The following is a 25,035-nucleotide window of genomic DNA, read 5'->3' as shown; positions in this document are numbered from 1 at the left end:
CTAAAAGAAAATACATATATTTTATAAAAATTGTCTCTTTACATTCAAAATTTGACAGAATTTTATGGAGATTTACACTATTGTGAAAAAATACTAGATCATTTTTTTTTAATTGCCTAAACTTTGGGATGATGAATCCAATAGGAATGAAGTTGAATATTGATGCATATCGATAAACGAGGATTTCGTGAGGATTTTACATTGTTACAAGTGTTGCCAGCTTAACTGCTTCTGTATTGGACTACAACAGCACAAGTGAAATATAAAAATCCAAAATAACAAGAAAGCTGATAAATATATTCATCAATAAAAGATATTAGTGTACACCAAAAATTACAGAAAATCATAGAGTAAAATTTTAATAAAAGATAAAAATTTAATCACTTATTAATCAGAATTCATTAACAACAGTCACATCAAGCTAGCATTTCTAAAATGAAGACGACATGCTAGCTTGTTGTTCAGACCGTCAATAAAAGTAAGCACAAAATTTTTTTAATGTTTAATCCAACATAGTATAGAAGTTTATAGAAAATTAATTTTATGCCATTTCTTGCTCATTTAAAAAAAAGAAAATAATATCTCAAACCCACTTACCTACACACACCACTATAAATATACTTAACTTTAATAATTCTGATTCTGTTTATGGTTTTAAGAAAATTTTGACTGTTTATTGAAGTTTAAATGTATAATAAGGGGAGAGAACTGTTAGTAAGAAATTACTCTGATTTACTGACGAAAGGTTAAAATGCAGCCTTCTTTAGATTGAAATCAAAGTGTAGTACCTGTTTTAAATTAGTAGATTAAAATCCTGTTAAACTCATTCAATTATTATTTTTGTTGCAATCCAGAGTTCTCCCTTTCTAGAAAATGTGGAATTTACTCACAATAAAAAACTGATTTTACCTTCCTAAACTGTATATATTTTGGGTTCTGTGTGACTACAAAGCTAAAAAAGAAAAAAACTCTGAAACTAATGATTAAGAAAATATCTAATAGATTGATTCATTTCGAATATACTATCAGTTAAAATTAACTAGTTTTTATTTGTATTTTTTTCCTTTCATAATATATTAGATGTCATTGAAAGACTTCAAAAAGAATGCAATACCAAGGGAGATTGGGCTAGGGTCAAACAAAAACAAAATTAATTTTAATTTGCAGATGCAGTCAGATTAGGGTTTCCGATGATAGAATTTAGAGAGAACAGAAGTATAAACATGTAACAAAAGCTAAGCCAGCAAAATATCACAAAATATCAACTTTTTTTCAAGCAAAAAACTTCCCACTTTCCTGCTTGATATTGTGCTGAGACAACTTTACAACCAACATACCAGAAAGATCACAAACTGAGAAAGAACATTTTAATTCAGATCTTGTTTAACAAATAAAGAAACAGCATATCTTCCATAAAGGTGTGTTAAATGTATTGTTTTGATGACAACTTGACTATTAACTACTATAAAAGTCATAAGTCAAACGTTATAGATGGTAGAAAGTTTTCAGTAAACCATATTAGAGATAACATCTCTAAGGATAATAAATATCTGATATTAAATATCTTTTAAAATGTAGAAAATTTAAATAGTAAATATCTGATATTAAATATCTTTTAAAATGTAGTAAATTTAAATAGTAAATATCTGATAACATCTCTAAGGATAATAAATATCTGATATTAAGCAACAGCAGTTTTAAATACCAGGTTGACATCTGGCGGTGTTCAACAGGGTTTCATGGTCAAATTTTGGTCTTTCGCTTGGTTGAGAAATTCTCAATAAAAAATACCAGAAAAGGGGAAACATTACACAAACCATTCTTTGTATTATTCTAATATGTGTGCTCAAAACTATGAAAAACAGTATAAGTGGGACTGGAACATCAAGTTTAGGTCTCATGCCCGGAAGGGGAAAGAATGAGGCTTCCAAGGGTATTGGACTAATGCCTTCAATAAAATTGTAATGATGTTATTTGAAGAGTGATCCTCTTAAGAGGTGATATAGACCATAAATGCAAAGATAGAATAAGCTAGACTTGTTTGAATTAACAGAGCAACATCTTACAGAACAAACCCAAGTGATAAGAATGAATGAATCGTTATAAGCTAGTGAAATTGAACTAAAAAGAGAAATTAAGCAAGAAGACTTATATTAGTGCGAACATCAATAAATTTGATGGGGTTGACAAAGTGTTGAAGGTGGAAGAAACAACTTAATCTCTAAACAAAAATATTTTAACTTATAAAAATCAAACTCTTTCCATAGAAGCAATCATTAAATGTATGATTGAACATGGGAAGACAAAAAAAAGATACTGATATTTTCAAATTGTTAGACAAGAACTTAAGAGCAGACGATTTAGAACAGCCATTGAATCTCCACTTTGTCAATAGCAAAATGAATGAAGTCTTGCCATTTTTATTGCTAAATAATTCAGATCAGTGCATAAAACCCGGATCTCCAACTTCCAACATAGACCCCCACTACCATGTCTCCTTCTCCAACATCAGGGGTCTACGTTCTAACCTTCCAGAGGTTGAAACTCAATTACAGGAGCCTAAACCAGAGCGAAACTGGCATTGAACAAACTATTTCCCTAGATGAGTTCATAATTAAAGGATACTTTAACTTAACTTCTAAATCTAACCCCCAAGATCGCCATGGGCATGGAATATGTGCCTATATTAAAGATGGCTTTCCATATGGTAGAGACATCTCCAGAAAAGATCCTAACTTACCCTATATATATCCGGGTTGGACTAGCTCACACTACTGCATTTATATTTATTCTCTATCGCCCCCACAACAGCGGAGTTACTATCTTTAAAAGCATATCTGAGAAAATTGACCACGTCCTATCTGCTTATCCTTCAGCTAACATTCACGTATGTGGAGACTTCAATGTTCACAATGTGGAATGCTTGGCCCACTCAAACAAGACCGATGATGTGGGAGGTTCTGTCATGATTTCTCCATTGCTTATGACCTCACTCAGATTGTTCACGAACCCACCCGTGTGCCCGACACTGACCGTCAGTATGCGAGTCTCCTAGACCTCTTTCTCACAACTACCCTGAACTATGTTCAGTTTCCGTTCTGTCTCCTCTTGGATCTTCCGACCACTCTGTTGTATCAATTAAGATAAAAATGAAATGTCCTCAGACGTACCTCTCCATCGATACCCTATGGCTGACTGGGATAGCTTCCATACATTTATATCAGATCTACCTCTGCGTTCCATGTTTAAAAAGGATGCACCCTCTATAGTATCAGACTTGATGGAATCGTTAATTGTAGGTATTGACCGTTTCATACCTTCGAAAAGTTCCAGCAAAAACCTAACAGCCAGCCATGGTTCTCTCCAGAATGTGCTGCTGCTATTGCGCACAGAAATCACTTTTTCCATTGCTTTCAATGTAATAGATGTATTGAGACTAAAGCCGCATTCAGAACTGCTAGCAACCATTGCAAGAAAGTAATAAAGAACGCAAGAGAGTTGTATGCTCAGTCTGTTAAGTCCAAAGTAGCTGACCAGCGGCTTGGTTCCCACAGTTTTGGCAAATAGCAAACAGAATCCTGAACAGAAGCGTGTACTCTATTCCAACTATTATCAATGAACCTGAGGTAATCTCATCAGCATCAGACAAAGCCAAACTCTTTGCCAAGAACTTTGCAGCTAATTCTACCCTTTACGACCAAGGCTGCCAACCCCCAATATTTCCTCCTGTATCAGAAAACACGCTATGTGATATACAAATATCTGTATGTGATGTTGCCAGCTAATCAAAAACCTTGATTCCAGTAAAGCAATCGACCCTGACGATATTCCAATCATAGTACTCAAAAAACTTCAACCAGAACTAGCGCCCATACTTACAAAACTGTTTAAACGTTGTCATAAGGAGAATTGCATCCCATCACCCTGGAAAATCTCATCAGTATGCCCTGTATTTAAGAATTCAGGTGATCGCTCATCCCCCCCCCACCTCAGTACAGGCCAATAAGTCTCCTGTGCGTCATGAGTAAGTTGCTGGAATCTGTGTTAAATAGAGAAGTAATCAATCATCTCAGCAAAAATAACCTTCTTTGTGACACACAATATAGTTTCCGTTCTGCTAGATCTACAGCAAATGTGTTTACAGTTATATCTCATAGGATTAGTGAATCTCTCGACAGAGGCTACCTTTCTTGGGAAATTGCTCTTGACATATCAAAGGCCTTTGATAGGTATGGCATAAAGGTTTACTTCACAAGATCGCAAGCTATGGTATAGCTGGAATTGTCTTCTCAATTATTAAATCATTTCTCTCTGATAGGTTCATAAGAGTACTAGTTGATGGGCAAAAATCAGAAGCTCATGGTATTAATGCTGGAGTCCCTCAGGGGTCCATCCTGGGCCCAACTCTTTTCCTGATCTACATTAATGATCTTCCAAATCACATCCTTACATCATTCGTAGACATTTATGCTAATGACACTACTATCTATGGTAGTACATCTAAGACTGTAAACGATCAAGTTCTCTCCGATTTTCTCTCCTCTGATCTTGAGTACGTGGTACAATGGGGAAAGGAGTGGTTGGTTACTTTTAATGCATCTAAAACCAAGCTTATATCATCATCAACGTTCTGATCCACATCTGGCATCAATTGAAATGAATGGCTCTCATCTTGGGGAGGCCTCATGTTTTGACAAGCTTCTGGGCTTGACCTTTACTCCTGATCTTAAATGGAACACGTACATCAAATCTGTTGCCAAGGCCGCTGGAAAAATGGTGGGATCCTTCTATCGATCCAGTAGATATCTTACTGCTGATGCAATTCTCTATCTATATAAGAGCCAGGTACGTCCAAGGATGGAGTACTGTTGCCACATCTGGGCAGGAGCTGCTAGAAAGGACTTGTCCTGCCTTGATAGAGTTCAAAATAGACTTTGCAGCCTCATAAGAGATGTCCTTTTCTCTTCCCTGCAACCTATATCTCACAGAAGAGATGTTGCGAGTTTGTCTCTGCTTTATCGTTATTTTCATGGAATGTGCTCGACTGAGCTTCAATCTATGGTCCCCCCCTCACCAAACTTTCACAAGAAACACTAGTCTAGCTGAAAACACTATCAATAATCCCTCCCACTCTTTATCTGTGCCTAAACCTAAACATAGATTCCATGAAAAAAGCTTCTTTCTTAGAACTGCACGTCTGTGGAATTGTCTTCCATTTTCCTGCTTTCCAGCTGACTACAATATGGTTGTCTTCAAGTCCAACGTAAACAAGTTCTTGATGAGCCGTTCCACTTAAGTTAACAAATTTACCTAATTTCCATTACTAACGATGACTATACTGTCCAATTGATTACTGTACACTCTTAATCCTCATCCTCGAGTGGTCTCTGGGCCTTGATAAGTGGTTATGCCTTTGTAAAAAAAAAAAAAAAGTTAGAAAAGCTGCCACCAATATTGTGTCAAAGTTACTCAGAATAGAAAATAGAAAATGGCAAACTCAAAAGTCAGAATGTTTGTGAAAGGCTAATTTGTAAATTTGATATACACCAAAAAGCTTTCAAATGTGTAACTGTAGAACTGAAACAGCATATCACATCTAATACTGCTAAAGTTAAACATTATAGTGACACAACTGAATAGTATCAGACTCTTCAAGAATAATCAGAAACTTATTTTTAATCAATTAGAAGGAATTTAAAGAGAGAAGACGCTATACCTGATGCTGATCAATATCTAAGGTATTTGGGAAAAGTAAAACATTGATGATGCAGAATGGATCAAAGGGAAGTGTCCTCTAGAATAGAGCAACAAATCAACTTTCAAATTGGAAAGTGCATGGACCTGATCGAGTTCAGTGATACAGGTCCAAAACCTAGCTCTTTACCCACTTGCAACAATGCTAAATGACTGTTTGACGACACACAGCTCCCCTAAATGGCTGACAAAGGCCACTACCATCTTGATCATGAAAGAGGAGACAAAAGGGGATGAAGTGACTTTATGCCAATGCCTCTCAGTTATGTGGAAACTTTTCAATAGCATATTATCTGAAAGTACGTCCAAGGATGGAGTACTGCTGCCACATCTGGACAGGAGCTGCTAAAAACAGCCTATCCTGTCTTGACAGAGTATAAAATAGACTTTGTGGCTTAGTGGGGGATGCTCTTTTCTCTTCCCTGCAACCTCACTCCCACAGAAGAGACGTTGCGAGCCTGTCTTTGTTTTATTGTTATTTCCATTGCAAGTGCTCATCTAAGCTCCAATCTCTGGTCTCCCATTGCCAATCTTTCACAATAAACACCCATCTAGCTGAAACCACTGTCAATAACTTTCCCCACTCTCTATATCTGTGCCTACATTAAAACGTAAATTCCATGAACAAAGCTTCTTTCTTAGAAGTGCACGCCCATGGAACTCTCTTCCGTTTGCCTGTTTCCCACCTGACTACAACTTGAATGCCTTCAAGTCCAACATAAACAAATTCTGATGAACCGCCCCCTTAAGTAAGATACTTTAACAAATCGCCAATACTAATGATTACTACGATACTATCCCAAAGATTTTGCCAATCAAATAGAGTACATGCAATAACCCTTATCCCCGAGTGGCTTCCGGGCATTGATAAGTGGTGACCTCTTTGTAAAAAAAAAAACGTATCTAGTCATTTGGATCAAAATAATTTGCTGCCTGAGAAGCAGAAACAGTGCTGAAAAAGATCACGAGAAACTAAGAATCAGCTTCATGCAGTTTCTTAGGATCATTTTAATCCTAAGAAACTGCAAACAAAAATCTACTAATCTTGTTATGGTTAGATTAAAAGAAGCCATTTGACATGGTGCTCTTTTCATGGGTGCTAAAATTGCAATGTAGTCAGTGGGTGTGTATAACAATATTTCAGTGTATATTTAACAAGTCTATTAACTTATGAGTGTTAAACATTCCAATATGTGATTCGTCTAGTATTCTCTATTGTGTGTTGATGTGTGTTTATCAACAGGGTGTAAACAAGAGACACACATCATTGTCAGTTGAACCACCAGCAAAAACACATACCTCCAATCTTCTTTCCATGTGTCCTGAAATTAAAGGTGCTTTTCTCCAAAAGTGAAAACGCTCAGGCATGAATTATATTTTATAATAATCATTTATTTCTTGGTGGGTTCCTTTTCAGAGTTGGCACGCTAAATATAAGAAATTTTGCTAAGTCACTCCCTTCTGGCTTCGACGGGTGTCCTGTCCAAAACCCTGTCCATTCACTAATGCATTGCATATGAAATTGCTCTCCCTCATAATTGAAACTGTACATCTCAAAATCTATCATTAGCTTAAATTCCAGCTATCAAGTTAACACTCCTAAGAACTATCAAATGTAAATATTTCAACTTAATATAACCTTTCGTATCAATAACATTTTTCTATCTAACAATTATACTTTTACCAATCATAATAATAAACTATTATAATTTTATAATAATAATCGACCATTTTAATACTTTGCAATGCTTTCCGGTAGACTAACAACATAAAACGTTTGGAAATTTTCAGAATAGCTGACAACATCTGAACATCTATAAATAATAGCATGAAGAATTGAAAAACCAATTTAACTTCAAAAAATGTTGTATTGAGCAAAGTGAAAATTCAGAGAGAGAAATTTTCTAGGGTGATAATCTTTCCCTCTTGTATTTTGTCATCAGCGTGATCTGGTTGTCACTTCTTTTAAGTAATGTGAAAGCAGAATATAAACTTGGAAAAGTTCTTACAGTCAATCATTTAATCTCCATTGATAAAGTTTTTTAATGAATTAGAACCAGTTTGATACCCTAATGAATGCGATCAGATTGTTTAGTAATGACATAAGTATGGAATTTGGCATCATTAAATGTGCTATTCTTGTGATGAAAAGAGGCAAGCTTATTCATTGAGATAACCTTGAACTTCCATCAACAGATCTAATACAGAATATTGACAGAGATAGGCTACAAATGTTTGAGGATACTGGAAGCCGATAAAATTAAAAACATTGAAATGAAAACCCAGGCGCAGCCGTGTACAACAGAAGATAAAGGGTTATTCTTAAATCACACTTGCACAGTCAGAATATGCCATCAATGCTAGAGTAGTAGCTATCATTCGATATACTGCTGTTATACTTGACTGAAATGTAGATGAATTAAAATGTTTGGGTGCAAAAACATAAAATGCTTACAATTTATGCGGCTTTTGCTAAAAAAATGTAGATGTATCAACCAAGAAAAGAAGGTGATCGAGGTTTACTTAGTGCCAAAAAAATGTGGTAAAAATAGAGGAAAAATGTCTAAATATCTTCCTGAAAGTAATGCAACTCTTCTCATGAAGTGAAAAGGGGAAATATACTAAGACCTGGGGTGAAAAAGATTGCAAGAGAGGAAAAAAATTTTTGGAAAGAAACAACAGTGTATTCTTTAAGAATTCTAAATTTAGAGATAATGACAGCTGAAATTAGTTGGTCAGGGGTAATCTTTAAAGATCTATTGAAAGCAGTTTAATGGTAACCGAGGAATAATCCACAATCACTATATGCATCAAACACTACATCAACAAAATTGTAAAATTACTGATGAACCAATCTCTGAGGCAATAATAATAAAATAAAATTTGTATTCCCAAATAAATGCAATAAGTATACTTACTGTCTTTCTAAATCATTTACCATGCGATCTATTCCCTTTTCCGTGTCTTTGTGTTGATGGATACCAAGTGTGTTGGCAGATGGGTAGAAATCTTCACCTCTGAACATTTCAAATAAGAGGAGCATGAAAAAGAAAATACAGAAAAGTTAGATTGATTTAACAATGTGCACCTTGACAGAGGTCAGAAAAAGAAAGGTTTAAAAACAGATGATATATTAAAAAGGCAGAAAAATGTATATATTTGTATTTCATTCATTCTTTACCATAAAATAAATTCAATGACATTTTCCTGTTGCAATGAAAATTTCACCTAATACACAAAGTTCAATGCAAACGAGTTCTTGTTGAGCCATCTCTTAAATAATCAAATTCTACGCAATTTCCACCACAAACGATTATTATGCACTTGTCTCCCTGACCACCTTTACTCATTGAAATTTATCCTTGAGTGGCTTTTGGGCCTTGATAAAACAGTGACTTCCTTTTAAAAACAATAAGATAAAAGAATAAAAAAAAAAACTATGCTGATGACTGTGCAGTTTTTGCTAACACAACTTTTGTGACAGTATGGCTTTTGCTTGTCTAGCAAAAGCAATACTGTCGCAAAAGAAATAGCAACTTGCATTGAGCTTTTTATTAACGCAAATAAAGTTCATTCTCCTGAACCAACGTGGAAAGATAGCTTTGTCTTAAAAATTGGCAGGAAAATAAAATTATACAAGGAGTGAACTAAATCTGTGAATTAGACATTAGAGCTGGACAAGATGAAAACAACCTGAACGCCAAATCTTCCTACCAAAATGAAACATGACTTCCTTGAAAGCATTGTTACATCAGTTCTTGTAGATGCAAGTAGTATGTGGACTTTTCACAAAAGATTGAAGAAAAATGATTGACAGCATGTACATAATTTTTTTTTTTTTTTCAATTTCAAAACAAAGGAAACTTATTTGTTCAAGAAAGTCAACATAATTTTCTGGGTTTCTCAAGCTCAATTTTTTTTTTTTTTTTTTTTTTTTTTTTTTTACATTTTCACCCCAAACAAGGCACTATGTTGGGTTTTGGGCAGCAAGATGTTGGTTCACGTTGCACTTGAACTTCTGCATGTCAGTACAGTTAGGGAAGCAGGAACCTGGAATGGAATTCCAGAGTCTAGCGGTTCTGGGGAAGAAACTACTGGAGTAGAAAGATCTTTTACATCTAGGGATCTCTACTGTGTTGGGGTGGGATTTAGCTGCCTGTCGGGTTTATCAGAGCATTCACCATTAAAATACTTGTAGAACAGGCAGAGGGATGCAACGTTTCGTCGATGGGACAGAGGCTGAAGCTTAGATGCCAATTCAGGGCCTATCAGATTGGCGACTCTCTTTTGAACCGTGTCTAGGAGCGAGAGACTAGCAGCAGATGCACCAGCCCAAATGTGACAGCAATACTCCATACATAGGCGAATTGCGGCCTTATAGAGGTACAGGATACTTTCAGGTGTAAGTTTTCTAGCACGGTAGAGAGAGCCTACCTTCTTCGCAGCGGCCCTGGCAATGTTTTCAATATAATTGTTCCAACTCATGTTTCCTATGAACGTTAGGCCAAGTAGTTTGAAAGATGTACTCTCAGACAGGGAGTCACTTGTCATTGCTATTGGTGGCAGAGGTTTCTTGTAATTATCGAAGGAAACCAGTTTAGTCTTGGCAGCATTGAATGTGACCATCCATTTTTTGTTCCCATTCCACTACAGACTGGAGGTCATCCTCTAGTGTTTTTGCCATTTCTTTAGTTATGTGTTCATTTGTTTTCCTGTCATGCCTGTTATAGAGTGTGGTGTCATCAGCATATATACCCATCTCAAAGGCAGTTTTGTCGGGGAGGTCATTAATAAATATTAGGAACAATAGAGGTCCAAGGATAGACCCCTGAGGCACTCCCGCATTTATATCACACTGTTTAAATGAACGACCGTCGAGGACAACCTGGATTTTTCTCTTATCTAAGAAGGATTTGATTATATTAAGTATTCTACCAGTGATACCGTATGATTTAATTTTCCTGAAGCCATACCCTGTCAAAAGCCTTAGATATATCTAGAGCTACCGCTCTGCCCTCCCACGCTTTGTTCAGTGAATGGTATATACGTTCAGAGATATCAGTGAGGATGTCTGCTGTGGAACGGGCTTGTCTAAATCCATATTGTTTGTCAGCCAGAAGTTTAGCATCTGTAAGGTGACGGACTAGAGCATGGTTAATTATGGTCTCAAATATTTTGGCGAAAAGTGGGAGGAGGCTAATGGGGCGATAATTTGATGGGTCAGTTCTTTTGCCAGAATTCTTGAACACTGGTACCACAGAAGCAGTTTTCCAACAGCCCAGAAAGCATGATTCATTAAAGCATTTGTTGTAGACTTTGGAGAGAACTGGAGCTACTTCGGCTGAGCACTTTTTTAATAGCACAGCTAGGATGAGATCAGGTCCACATGATTTTGAAGTGTCAAAGTTTTTTATGATAGCATGTACCTGAGCAGGGTTGATTTTTAGATCGTCTAGCGTGGCGTCTGTCCACAAAGGAAAGTCAGGTAGGGAGTGGTTGGAAGGGTCCAGTGTGGAGTTTGAGGCAAACTGGCTGGCAAGCATATTAGCCTTTTCGGTTGCTGAGCAAACAACCTCGTGATTGTTGGTTAGTGGAGGAATTGTTGATTGCTCATTATTTACTACACTGTTGTAGATTTTACAGAAATCACAGGTTCCTAATTTTTGTGCTTCGATGCGTTTTTTTCAGTAAATTCTCTCTTAGCTGTCACTATTTCTTTCTTAACGTTACTTCTACCTTCTATATACTTATGTTTGTTTGAACTGGACTTATGTCGGTTAAATCTGTGGTACGCATGCTGCCTTTGAGCAATGGCAGTTGCACAAGTAGAAGTAAACCATTGGGGGGAGTGGTGCTTGCTATAAAATTTCTGCATGGGAACATGTGCTTCAATTGCAGTTTTGAACCATTCAGTGGTCTCATTTGCGCACTGTTCAGCAGGGAGAGAAAAAATATTTCCCCATGGAGCACCTCTGATAAGATCTCTGATGGCTTCCCAGTCAGTCTTTTTATAATATCTCGTTGTTTTGAGCACTGGCTCTTCAGTTTTGGGTCTAGAGTTTAGGGCGATTTCGACCATTATCACTGCATGATCAGCGTTCCCGAGTGGGCTGTCAGCATTTGTTATACAATCCTCGGGAACTGTGGTCAGAAACAGATCTAGAAGTGATGCGTGTTGTTCTTGCTGGTCAGGGAAACGGGTTGGAAACATAACCATTTGTGATAGGGAGTGAGATATAGCGAAGCTATTTGTTGTGCTGCCCACTGCATCTGTGTGAGTAGAGAATCCAAGCTAGTTTTTGTGGTGAACATTAAAGTCATCAAATACATGTACTTGTGCATTAGTTTCGAGGGAGAGTGCTGTGTCTATGCTGTCAGAGACTTTGTTTATTATGGTGCAGTCCTGGGTCGAGGGAGAGTGGTAGAGAAAATCAAAGTAGCTAATGTTGTGGAGTGTGAGAGTGGGAGATAACCAGGCATGTTAAAGTAGTTAGAGTAGCAATACACATGAAAAAATTGAAATAGCTTGAAATATTTCAATATTGGTATGCATAGAAAGAGCTTGATGAGCTAAGAAAGAATCTTTTTAAATTTTTTAAATCTGATTAAAATTAAGGAAGTTATGGCTATTTTTGTGCCTCACACGTTTGGATATTTTTCCCTCTTTAAGACCATATGCGTTTCGTCACATTTTTTACACTACTTTTTCAGTAAAAATGTCATATCTTTGTTAAAACACAAGACTAAGAAATGAAATTTACCATATAAGTGTATTTTTGTACAAGGAATCAGAATATGCAACTGAAAATCTCTCAAAGTTTATGGTTTCCAAATAATCTGCAGTAAATGTGCATAAATATGCAGCAATTCCTTAAAAATGCCATGTATCCATAAACAGAAAAGAAGTTGGAGAACTCAAAGTTGAATTGTAATGTGCTTTATGTACAAAAAACTTAAATCTAAACATAGGATCATTTAAAAATGAATATATTGCAATATTTCTTTGGTATTATTGTAGATTAACACCTTCTGTTTAACCCCACTCAACTCCTTCTGACCACCCCTCCAAAATGTGATTCTACCTTTTTAGGAAATTATGTATAAAATGCCATGAAAAACTTTAATGAAAGATAAACAAATTATTTTAGAATTGAATGTAAAATAATTTCCTAATATAGGTCATTCTAACATTTTAGGGCAGTTAACTGTTTTTTTTTTCTATGGGAAAATATGCATGCTTTTTTTTTTTTTTTTTTTAAAGATGATTATGTGTAGTTTTAAGAGGGTTTCTATACAATGAGAATATGGGGAGGGTTGCCATTCGGACTTTGAATTAATTGTAGGGCTAAGGAAAATTATGTGTGAACATACTGAAAACTTGACAGAGACAAAGCTAACAAAAACAATATTAGAGGGGAGAGCGGTTAGTTTCACAAAAATTTAATGTAAAATAATTCACCATTTCCTGGCCATTCTAGCATTTTAGGACAGTTAACCAATTTATTTTTATGTGTATTTTTCTTTAAGGAAGGATCTATTTTTTGTTTGTTTTAGATGCTTGTATGTGGCTTACAGAGGTATTTTGTTGGGGGTTGGGGCTTGCCACTCGAACTTAGTGTTATTGTTAGGGTTAAAGAGTGTTTTAGGAATACGAACCGTTACTTCATTTTTGTTTTGTTGTCTTAACTGCAAAATGCCGTTTCCATTTCAAATAAATATTTTACAGAAAGTTATATATATATATATATATGTGTGTGTGTGTGTGTGTGTATTCGACAGGTAAATAAGTCAGCAAATGTTATATTTAGTTTTAATTTAATAAGAAACTGTGTTGCGAAATTTCAAAGAAAATTCCATAAATTTGTTGATTTCTATTTCGAGGTTGAAGGTGTTAATTCCATAGGCCGTTTATACTACGCTGGAGCAGGTTGTAAAAATATCTTTTGCTTAATAAGTAGAAAAAAAAAAATAACAAAATAAAAAGCTTCCTAATTGTAGTTTGATGTGTTTTCTAACTGCTTTTAAAATTTCAAGAACATTGATATAGATTTTGAGGGTTTGTATTACTATACACATAGATTCAAAAAAGTTGTCAAAAAACAAAAAAAAAACAAATATATAACAAATAAATGTTATCAAAAGCAAGTTACTTTTCTACCTAACTGGATAATTTTTTAGTGTTTTTATTTAATGTAACATGTTTATTCAGCTTGAAAACAGTGTTTACCGATGTTTTGGAAAATTTAAAATGGCGCCCGACTCTCTTGAAATGGTAAGTTTGGGGAAAAGAGTTAAAAATAAAAAAGTAGACAAAATACTGCTAGAAACTCGCTCAATTTATATTACTGTGACATAGGCTGACATATATTCGGTGAGTTTTTAACAGTATTTTGTATAGTTTTTTTTATTTTTAACTCCTTTTCTCAAACTTACCGTGTCAAAGAGAGTCGGGCCGGGCGGCATTTTTAATTTTCCAATACATCGGTAAACACTGTACGTTAAATAAAAACACATGTTACATTAAATAAAAACACTAGAAAATTATCCAGTTAGGTAGAAAAGTAACTATGTTGCCTTTGATAACATTTATTTGTTATATATTTGTTTTTTGACAACTTTTTCGAATCTATGTATAAACGAGATTTTGATACTTATTTTGATTTTGAAAAAAAAACATTTGTGGCTGTTCGCAGTAAAACATAGTTTTGAACAGCGAATTTAAACAAATTTAAAGAATAAAAGTGCATGCAAGCTATATATCTACAAAAGTTTATTTTGTTTTTTTAACCATGTTTTTAAATTTGACGAGAAATGTGAGAAATTGCAACAGATTCATAATGCCGAATTGGTTGGGATTGTTGTTATTATACATTCTGAAAACCGAATAGTTCTAAACTAATGTTATTCTGATAACAAAATAGCTCTAATTAAAACATATAAGAACATTTATATTCATATTTTCATGTTTTTCTTAATTCGTTCTTGAATAAAAATTAAAGAACGCGTGTTTGTTTACACTGTGCTATTGCTGATTCTACAGGCTGGAGCTGCTGCTGCTTCTAGTAATAATAACTTCATTTGACCAAATTCGAGAAATAGAAACAATTTTTTTTTCGGGTAGGTCCTTTTAAATTATCAATTACCGCGGTCCTAATCAACATAAAATAATACTTTTAATTGATAAAGATAGTAAAAAGATTGATTTACTTACTACTGGGTGTCCGAAGAATTTTTTTTTCAAAATGTTCGATACTCGTCATATTAAAGTCTTATTTTTAACACGACAAAAAAAGAAATGGTCAAAAATATTTTGGACACTTGACAGTATTAAGATTAACACCTCTTCTGATTGGTTTCCAAATTTCATAACGAAATTCTTCATACAATCACGGTACGGACCTTTAGAAAACAGGGGGGGTCATTACAAAACCTTACCGAAAACGCCATTTTATGACGTTCACATTTTTATCACTTTATTTGCTTAAAACTCTTAAAATATATAATGTACATTCATATTTATTAATTCATTTGAAAGTATATTCATTTCTGAACAAAACAGTAGTAATTTGAAGACGAAGTATTTTGGTTTAAAAAATATGGCTATTTTAGTAGAACTACCTTGAAATCTGTGATTATCCAAAGCGTTTTTTCGTCCGTGTGTATTACTAGTTAGAGGGGATTGAGGAGTGTAGGTTAGTCTCGCTTAGTGCTAAGATATCTGGAGTATTTGTTAGAAATGCTTCAACATCAGCTAAATTAGTTCTAAGCCCACGGATGTTAGTGAATGCAAACCTGAAGGGAGGAGGCAAGTTGGATTTGTTTGTCCCTAGGTCTGGTTTAAGCTTATTGTAGAGGCCAGAAAGAAGTTACCTCCCTTTCGCTCAGACTTTGCATAAGTGGAGTTATCCTCCTTATAAAAGGACAGGCGAATCGCCATTATTTGTTTACACTCGTTCACGGCGACACGCTGTCGGATTAGAAAACCAGTTTGCTTAAAACGCAAACCTTACATGGCGCTACGAACATATTGTCACTTTAAAACGTGAAATACTTATATCGCAGCATTGAACTAAAGATATCGTTACACTATGGAACAAGAAAACGTTCTCTTATTACGTCAACTAGTCGAGTTACAAAAAGAAAACATCGAATTACGGAAGGACATCTTACACGGACGAGCGAACACGTCGCAAACAAAAAGAATGCAGCAACCTTCTATAGGTCTGGACTCAACAGATAGCGAATGGGCACTCTTTTTAGGCACCTGGTCACGGTACAAGGAGATGTGCAGACTCGAAAATCCAGCTGCAATTCGAAACAAACTGCGAGAAGCATGCACACCGGAAACGAACAGGTTACTGTTTGAGCTCATTGGACCAGAACGACTCAACAATGCGGCAGAGGAGTACCTTCTTCATCAAATACGACTGGTGGTCGTTCGAGGCTTACACAAGGAAGTCCACCGACAAACGTTTCACTCCATGAAGCAAAATGAGGGTGAGTCAGTGACCCATTTTTTATCGAGGTTACGTGGCCAGGCGAAATTTTGTGAATTTCGTATTCAGTGTCCGAACGAACCCACTTGCCGGCAGCAGGTTAATTACTCAGACGATATAGTTGCCGGGCAAATGATGGCAGGGTTAAGAAATATCGAACACCAGAGAAGGGTACTGGCAGAGGCAGCTACACTTCCTACCTTGGATCTAAAGTTTTCACGGTTGGTTTGCCTGGAGGCAACAGACGAGGCAACTCCACACTTTTCCGATACCACACAACCTCTCGCGATGTCTGGGGTACAAAGGTCGAATCAAGTACAACAAATGCATGAGGCAAAGGCCCTGTCGATCCCACGGGACACCAAACCTTGCAACGGTTGCGGAAAAACATCACACCGAGGTGGATCGATGAACCGGAAAGATTGTCCAGCAGTGGGACTCAAGTGCCACTTTTGTGGAATAGTAGGGCACATTAAAAAGGTGTGCCGGAAAATTAATAGATCCAAAACGGAGGCTATAAAAAGCGGGGAGTCGTTCATGTTTTGCACCACGGATAAAGCCCCTACTCACAGACACAATGAGAGACAACCGGCAAACATTCCTCACCTTGAGTGGAATGGGAAACAGTTCCAGGTGGGCGCCCCAGAACCGCACCCCTCAGTTACAGCAGAGGTAACTGTAATGAACAAGTGCCATGTGACCTTTGGAAGGGTGCCAAAGAAGCCGATGAAAGTGAGCACCCACGCCATCCAAGCCTTCGCGGACACAGGAGCCCAAACTTGCTCTGTTGGCCCCGAGATTCAAGGACTCCTCGGGTACCCAAATGGGTACTTGGTTCCAACTACCCATCGGATAAGGGGTATAACAAATAGCCAGTTACACATCAAGGGGGTCCTGTTTTTACATATTAAGGTGGGATCAAGAGAAACATGACAGGCAGTGTATGTGTCTGACAACACATCCGGGCTCTACTTATCACAAACGGCACTTAAGGAGCTGAAATTATTGCCATCCAATTTTCCTACATCATTATCGCAAAGCAGCTCAGCGGAAACAGAAGAGACGGCCCCTTGCGGGTGCCCGCGCAGAGCACTGGCTCCGAAGAAACCAGCAGCAATCCCATTGGAGCCAACCGACATTAATAGAGAAAAATTGGAGCAATGGCTAAAGGAACATTTCAAGGCCAGCGCATTCAATACCTGTCCACACCAACCACTCCAAGTAATGAAGGGTAAACCCTTAGAAATAAAATTCCTCCCAGATGCGACACCGACGGCAATCCACACACCAATACCTGTCCCCCATCATTGGAAGGAAAAGGTGAAACAAGATATAGACCGTGACGTGGCACTGGGGATAATCGAACCCGTACCGGTAGGCACACCAACTACTTGGTGCTCGAGAATGGTGGTCACACCAAAAAAGGATGGGTCCCCAAGGCGGACGGTGGACTTACAAAAGTTGAACGAGGCGACCATCAGGGAGACGCACCACACTTCGTCCCCATTCAATCAGGTCTCGGTAATACCTGCACATACCAGGAAGACTGTACTCGATGCATGGAACGGTTACCACAGTTTACCGCTGTCTCCAGCTGCACGAAACGCCACCACATTCATCACTGAATGGGGTCGATACAGGTACTGTCGAGCCCCTCAAGGATTCCATGGATCAGGAGATGGCTACACCCGTCGATTTGATGATATCACCATGGACATGGCTTGAAAAACTCGGTGTATAGATGACAGTCTCCTGTGGGACAACTCAATGGAATCCTCATTCTGGCACACAATTGAATATATAAACCACTGCGCCGATAGAGGGATTGTGTTTAACCCAGACAAGTTTCACTTTGCTGACATGGAAGTGGAGTTTGCAGGGTTTCAAGTAACAGCGAACGGGGTCAAACCCACAAGAAGAATGACTGAAGCCATCCTGAGCTTCCCCACTCCAACAAATATTACTGGGGTTAGGTCCTGGTTCGGACTCGTAAACCAAGTCTCCTATGCATTCTCACAAGCGGAAGTTATGGCCCCATTCCGAGAGTTGCTGAAAACAAAGGACAGGAAATTTTATTGGGATGAGACATTGGAACAGATATTCCAAGAATCGAAAAAAATAATAGTGAAAAGAATTGAAAAAGGCATCCAAACGTTCGAAATGAACAGAGCAACAGGACTCGCGACAGACTACAGCAAAACAGGGATATTGTATTTTCTGTTTCAAAAGCACTGTAGATGTGAGGGGGAATTAAACATGAGTTGTGGGGATGGCCATTGGAAACTCATCCTGGCGGGATCCCGTTTTACCAACGACGCGGAATCACGATATGCACCAGTGGAAGGTGAAGCCTTGGCTCTGATCTATGGGTTGGAATCATGCCGCATGTTCATACTCGGATGCCCAGACTTGGTGATTACAGTGGATCACTTACCGCTCATAAAGATATTTTCAGACCGAGCCCTGGAGAATATAAAAAACCCACGCCTGTTAAACTTCAAGGAAAAGTCACTCATGTATAAATTCCGGATAAAACATCGACCGGGGAAACTCAACTTGGCCCCTGACTGTGCATCTCGGTACCCAGCGGGCACCCCACCAAGAGACCAGGACTAATCCGTTGACACCGCAGTCAAAACCGCCCTCACATCGATGTACGAGAATGATACTACGTTAAGAGCCATCACATGGGGAAGGATTGTGGCTGCGGCAGCCACAGACGAAGAATGCAGGACTTTGAAAGAACTGATTCAAAATGGCTTTCCCCAGTCACGTAACAATATCCCAACCGTAGTTAGAGTCTTCTGACCTATGCATGAGGAGTTATATTGCCTGGAAGGAGTGATCATCAAGGGGAACAAAATCCTAATACCTCGACAACTCCGCGCAGAGGTATTGGAATCTCTTCATTCCGCTCATCAGGGTGTGAACGGAATGCTGGCGAATGCGAGACAATGACTATTCTGGCCAGGGTTGGATGCTAACATCAGGCAAACAAGAGCCCAGTGCCGCACGTGCAATGAAATCGCACCATCTCAGCCCAGGGAACCCTTGATGTCCCCAGCAGACCCGGAATTTCCATTCCAACAAGTGGTGGTTGACTTCGTCCAGATGCAGGGTAGACACTTTATGGTATACGCAGACAGGTATACGGGATGGATTGAAGTGGCCCTAATGACGTCGGGAAGAGCCAAGACGGTGTGCGATACCTTGAGGACTTGGTTCTGTACCTACGGCATACCGGAAGAAATTTCGTCGGATGGTGGACCACCATTTGAATCCCAGGAATATGACTCCTTTTTGAGGAATTGGGGCATACGAAAACGTACCTCATCAGCGCATTATGCCCAAAGCAACGGCCGCGCAGAGTTAACCGTCAAAACCGCGAGACGTATACTGGCGGACAATACGGACAGTTATAGACGCCTGTGCCATGATCGGGCGGCCCGAGCACTACTGACCCATAGGAACACGCCTGTCCAAGATCTGGACATGTCCCCAGCCATGATGCTGTATGGTCGGGTCATTAAAGACCACCTTCCTGTCTTGCGGGACAAATACCAGGTTCGAAAACAGTGGACAGAAATAGGAAAACTAAGGGAAGTGGCAATGGCCAAAAGACACATGAGGAACGAGCAGTATTACAACCAACATTGTCACCCACTCCGGGAACTCCAGGTAGGAGATTACGTCCAGATCCAGAACCAGGACGGGAACCACCCACGTCGATGGACAAAGACGGGGAGAATCGTGGAGACCCAGGGGTACCGACAGTACCGTCCGGGTCGATGGAAGCAATCGAGTGACATTGCGCAACCGTCGGTTTCTCCGCAGAATACACCCGGTAGTGGATGGCCCTCGTAACATCAGACAAGAAATCCCGAACCTACCTATAAATGTGGAGACCCCACAGGCACAACCTCCGGAGGAGGCAATGGAGGTGGAACAACACGCCGACACGGAATCCCCAAGCGAGCATGAGGAAGAAATGGAAGTGGAAGATACCACGGGAGGAGATACCCAAAAATACAGTCCTCCTCCGTTAAGGGAACCGTCAAGTCGGAGGACGAGAGCTCCAAGGGGTTTGTCGCCGCAAATGCGGGGGAAATCGCACAAGTATTTCTCCACATAAAAGATGACCACAACAACTTGCTTTTGTGATCACGAGGGGGAGGGGCATGTAGAGGCCAGAAAGGAGTTACCTCCCTTTCGCTCAGACTTTGCATAAGTAGAGTTATCCCCCTTATAAAAGGACAGGCAAATCGCCATTATTTGTTTACACTCGTTCACGGCGACACGCTGTCGGATTAGAAAACCAGTTTGCTTAAAACGCAAACCTTACACTTATAAGATAAGAAATCAGCAGTAGCAATGGCAGATAAATTCCTGCTATTGTCGTGTTATTCTTTTTCTCTTTATTTCATCTTCTGCTATTAAAATTGTTGGCACATTCTGTTTTTTCTTAAATTCTTTATGATATCAGAATTCTATATTTTTCATGACCACATTTTTATTTTCACTGCTTGTTTAGTTTTGTTAGACTGGACTAATATCCAAGACAAATGAGGACAATTATAAATTATTTGGATCATCTATAAACATCAAATTGTGGCTTTTATAACTAAATTTTTATAAGGATAGATACATAATGTGTACAAGTTAGAAAAGCATTTGATCCAAGGCATGAAAATTGTTAAACAAAATGTTTTTACTATAGGCTTTAAAAATAAAGGTACAAGATTCAAGTTAAAATTTATTTATCTTCAAAGTGCACTTTTATAAATTTTACCAAGTAAGGTTAAAAATTTAATTTAAATTGAATCAAAAAATGACCTTGAGTTTATTTTATGTAATGTATATTCTGTTGCACTTTTTAAAAAAGTCATTGAAAATTTTATATCTATATCATTAATTGCTAGATGAAAGATAATGTTTTTAAATTGAAACAAAATGTACATTACATAAAATAAATCAAAGGTAATTTTTTGATTCAATTTGAATTAAATTTTTGTTCCTTACTTTGTAAAATTTATAAAAGTGCACTTTGAAGATAAATAAATTTTAAATTGAATCTTGTACCTTTATTTTTAAAGCCTATAGTAAAAACATTTTGTTTAACAATTTTCATGCCTCGGATGAAATGCTTTTCTAACTTGTATCTATCTTTTTAAGATTATATTTTAAAACTCTCCTTCTCTCTATGTCAGTTTGTATTTCTCCTCACACCACAACTCATTTTTTGCAACCCCTCTTTGTATTATTACAGGTCTGAATATTCTGTTTCAGTTTAAATTTCTCCTCACACCACAACTCATTTTTTGCAACTCCGTCTTTGTAATACAGGTCTGAATAATGAGAAAATCTGATTTTTTTTTTTTAACAAAAACTTTAAAATAACTTTAGATTAAATTTTTTTAAACTTCTTTCAGAATAGAAAATCTTTAAAATTTAATAAAGAAGATATTTCATATAAGTTTTATTAACAAATATTCAGTACATAACGAGAAAAATAGAGATGAAAATTTCAAAAGGACTGTATAACTGCTTACGGTCTAGCGAAAGGACTTGTTATTGTTATTCTATTATTATTATTATTTAAAACATTTGTGTCCTGCTTTCGCGCGAGGACTAATATAAATATTGAAGATCATATTACTTGATGGTAAAAAGTTTAAGTACTTTGAAACGAACAAAAACAGTTGGTTTTCTTTATCCAAGATTTTTAGTTGTCTCAAGAAACAATGGATATCTGTAACCGCACATCGCCAGAACTGGCATTGCTTGATTCCAGTGGGAAGAAAAAATCCAAAATAACTGGAAAAAATGCCATTGCAATATACAAGTGTGATTTCAAAATTTTCTTTCTCCCAGACTAGTTGTACAACCAAAAGCTAAAGAGTTTAGTCTACTCATAGTTGTGAGGAAGATATGTGGGTTTATACTGAAGTTAAAAAATATTAAATTCGACACACTGCTGCCAAAAAACATTAGTAAATGAATGAAAAATCTCATTAGTAAATGAAAAATATCTTGTCAACCTTTATATTTTTTAAAAATAAAACATGCAGTCGACTGAGCTTCAATCTATGGTTCCCCCTCGCCAAGCTTTCACAAGAAACACTCGTCTAGCTGAAAACACTATCAATAATTCCTCCCACTCTTTATCTGTGCCTAAACCTAAACGTAGATTCTATGAACAAAGCTTCTTCCTTAGAACTGCACGCCTGTGGAATTGTCTTTCATTTTCCTGCTTTCCAGCTGACTACAATATGGTTGTCTTCAAGTCCAACGTAAACAAGTTCTTGATGAGCCATTCCACTTGTTAACAAATTTACCTAATTTTCATTACTAACGATTACTTTATTGTCCAACTGACTACTGTACACTTTTAACCCTCATCCTCGAGTGGTCTCTGGGCCTTGATAAGTGGTTATGCCTATGGAAAAAAAAAATTAAAAAAATAAGCAAAGTCAAATTGGTGCAGCTGAGATAAGAAGGTCCAGCAGACGAGCCTCGTTCTGAAAAATCTGAACAGTTACATCACGTGAAATTTGACACTGATGCTTCTACCATTATTGACCTTTTGAATGATGGATATAGAAAGTAAATTACCTTTCCGAATTGTTTTATTTACAAAAATATTTCTTTATTTAAAAAAAAAAAAGAATTCGTTGAACTGCTTTATGCAAACAAACATTTGTTTAAAAAAATCTGTTTTCCTTTTCACGTTGACATTTTCACTCCAAACAAGGCACATTGTCACTTTGTTGTAGGGCCCTACTATCAGGTACATAGGCATCAGGGGTACTGTATAGGGAGTTGGACTTATCTTGCCTTTATTTTCATTTCTTTGTTACGTTTATAGTAATTTCTTTGAATTTTTTTTTCTTTCTTTAATTCTTGAAATTTAAAAATAATTGTTTTTTTATTTTACTTTTAGCTTAGCTTGCTTTTATATTTCACCATTTCGTTTTTTAGTAATAAATGCTTCTCTACATTAAAAACCAACCTTGTATCTAACTCTGCCCTTGTGAGGAGGCAAGTAAATAGAAAGAAATATGGCGTCTGAAAAACGTTTTTCAACCACCATAAAAGCATTATAAAACATTTAAACCCTGAAGAATTTCCGCCATGCGCACTTGTGTTTCAAACTGAAGGAAAAAAAAGCGCTTTAAAATAGTAAAAACACTAAAGCTTTTTTCGTTTTGGAAGAGAGGTTTCAGGCGTCCCTATTATCCCAAAGAACCAGCTATGTAAACACTTCAATATTTTTCAATAATTATTTTTAAAAAATTCTTTATAATCAATTTTTATTTAAAATTAAGAAATTATTTTCTAAAATATTTTGTTTACATTTTGTTTTTAAGTAAAATTAAGAAATTAATTTTAAAAATATTGTTTATATCAATCTTCATTCAAAAGGGTTACTTTTCGGTAGCTTCACCGGTTGTTAATCTAAATTTTCCAAATGTCAGAACAAAGCTCGTCTGCAGGACCTACTTATCTCAACTTCACCCAATTACCAAAAATTTAAAAACAACCCCCTTTTGGGTTTGTTTTTTACTGTACACAGATTCAAAAAAGTTGTCACAAAACAAATATAGAACCAATAAATGTTATCAAAGGCAAGATAAGTTACTTTTCTACCTAACTGGATATGTTATTAGTGTTTTTATTGGAAAATTAAAAATGGCGCCCGACTCTCTCTTGGACACAGTAAGTTTGGGAAAAGGTATTAAAAGTAAAAAAAACTATGCAAAATACTGTTAGAAACTCCCTCAATATATGTCACCGTAACATATATTCAGCGGGTTTTTAACAGGATTCTAGTCTAGTTTTTTTATTTATAACTCATTTTCCTAAACTTACTGTGTCAAAGAGAGAGTCGGTCGCCATTTTTAATTTTCCAATACATCGGTAAACACTATGTTTTTCAAGCTGAATAAACATGTTACATTAAATAAAAACAGTAAAAGCATATCCAGTTAGGTAGAAAAGTAACTTATCTTGCCTTTGATAACATTTATTTGTTCTATATTTGTTTTGTGACAACTTTTTCGAATCTGTGTACAGTAAAATAAATGCTTACTTTTTTATATAGAAATGAAGAGGTAAATTAAGACATTAAATAATAAACATTAAAGGACGACACGCATATAATTATACTAGCAGGGCTACCCGGCGTTGCCCGGGACCGTAACAACAATGTAAAAACAAAAGCAGATATTGAACATATGTTTTATTCTTAGGGGAGAGGAATCTTTCAGGGTGAGAGAGAGAGAGAGAAGATAAAGAGTGTTAGAGAGAGGCAGAAGAGAAAGTTGTTCCATCCTCTTTTCCAAATTGTAATACTGTGCACGTTTGAACTCTCATCGTCGAGTCTATCCTCGATTTGCCTATTGGCCTTGATAAGTGCTAATATAGAGAGAAGAGAAACAGGGTGAGAGAGAGAGAGAGAGCGAGAGAGAGAGAAGATAAATAGTGTGAGAGAGAGGCAGAAGAGAAAGTTGTTCCATCCTCTTTCCCAAATTTCACTACTGTGCACGTTTGAACTCTCAATCTCGAGTTGCCTATTGGCCTTGATAAGTGCTAATATAGATAGAAGGGAAAGAGGGTGAGAGAGAGAGAGTAGATAAAGAGGGTGAGAGAGAGAAAGAGAAGAGAAAGAGGTCTAGAGAGAGAGAGAGAGAAGAGAGTGAGAGAGAGAGAGAAATATGGTGAGTCGAGTTGATCCTCGAGTTGCCTATTTGCCTTGATAAGTGCTAATATAGAGAGAAGAGAAACA

General features: G+C 37.0%; 1 protein-coding gene across 5 annotated transcripts in view; it reads right to left on the bottom strand.

The window, feature by feature from the left end:
• LOC145248003 (pre-mRNA-splicing factor syf2-like) overlaps nucleotides 1–25,035 on the bottom strand; it is a 276,024-nt gene that overhangs the window by 374 nt on the left and 250,615 nt on the right. For all 5 annotated transcript variants that reach the window (XM_080109690.1, XM_080109693.1, XM_080109692.1 and 2 more), the window contains one exon: nucleotides 8,673–8,771. In XM_080109690.1, the coding sequence (XP_079965816.1) occupies nucleotides 8,673–8,771 (99 nt within the window). The remainder of the gene's footprint in view (nucleotides 1–8,672; nucleotides 8,772–25,035) is intronic.

The sequence above is a fragment of the Euprymna scolopes genome, chromosome 26 (genome assembly GCF_053919585.1).
Source record: "Euprymna scolopes isolate OS-2025 chromosome 26, ASM5391958v1, whole genome shotgun sequence".
Taxonomy (NCBI): Eukaryota; Metazoa; Mollusca; class Cephalopoda; order Sepiida; family Sepiolidae; genus Euprymna; species Euprymna scolopes.
The sequence above is the reverse complement of the archived record's forward strand: the minus strand, read 5'-3'. Positions and strand labels throughout refer to the sequence as shown.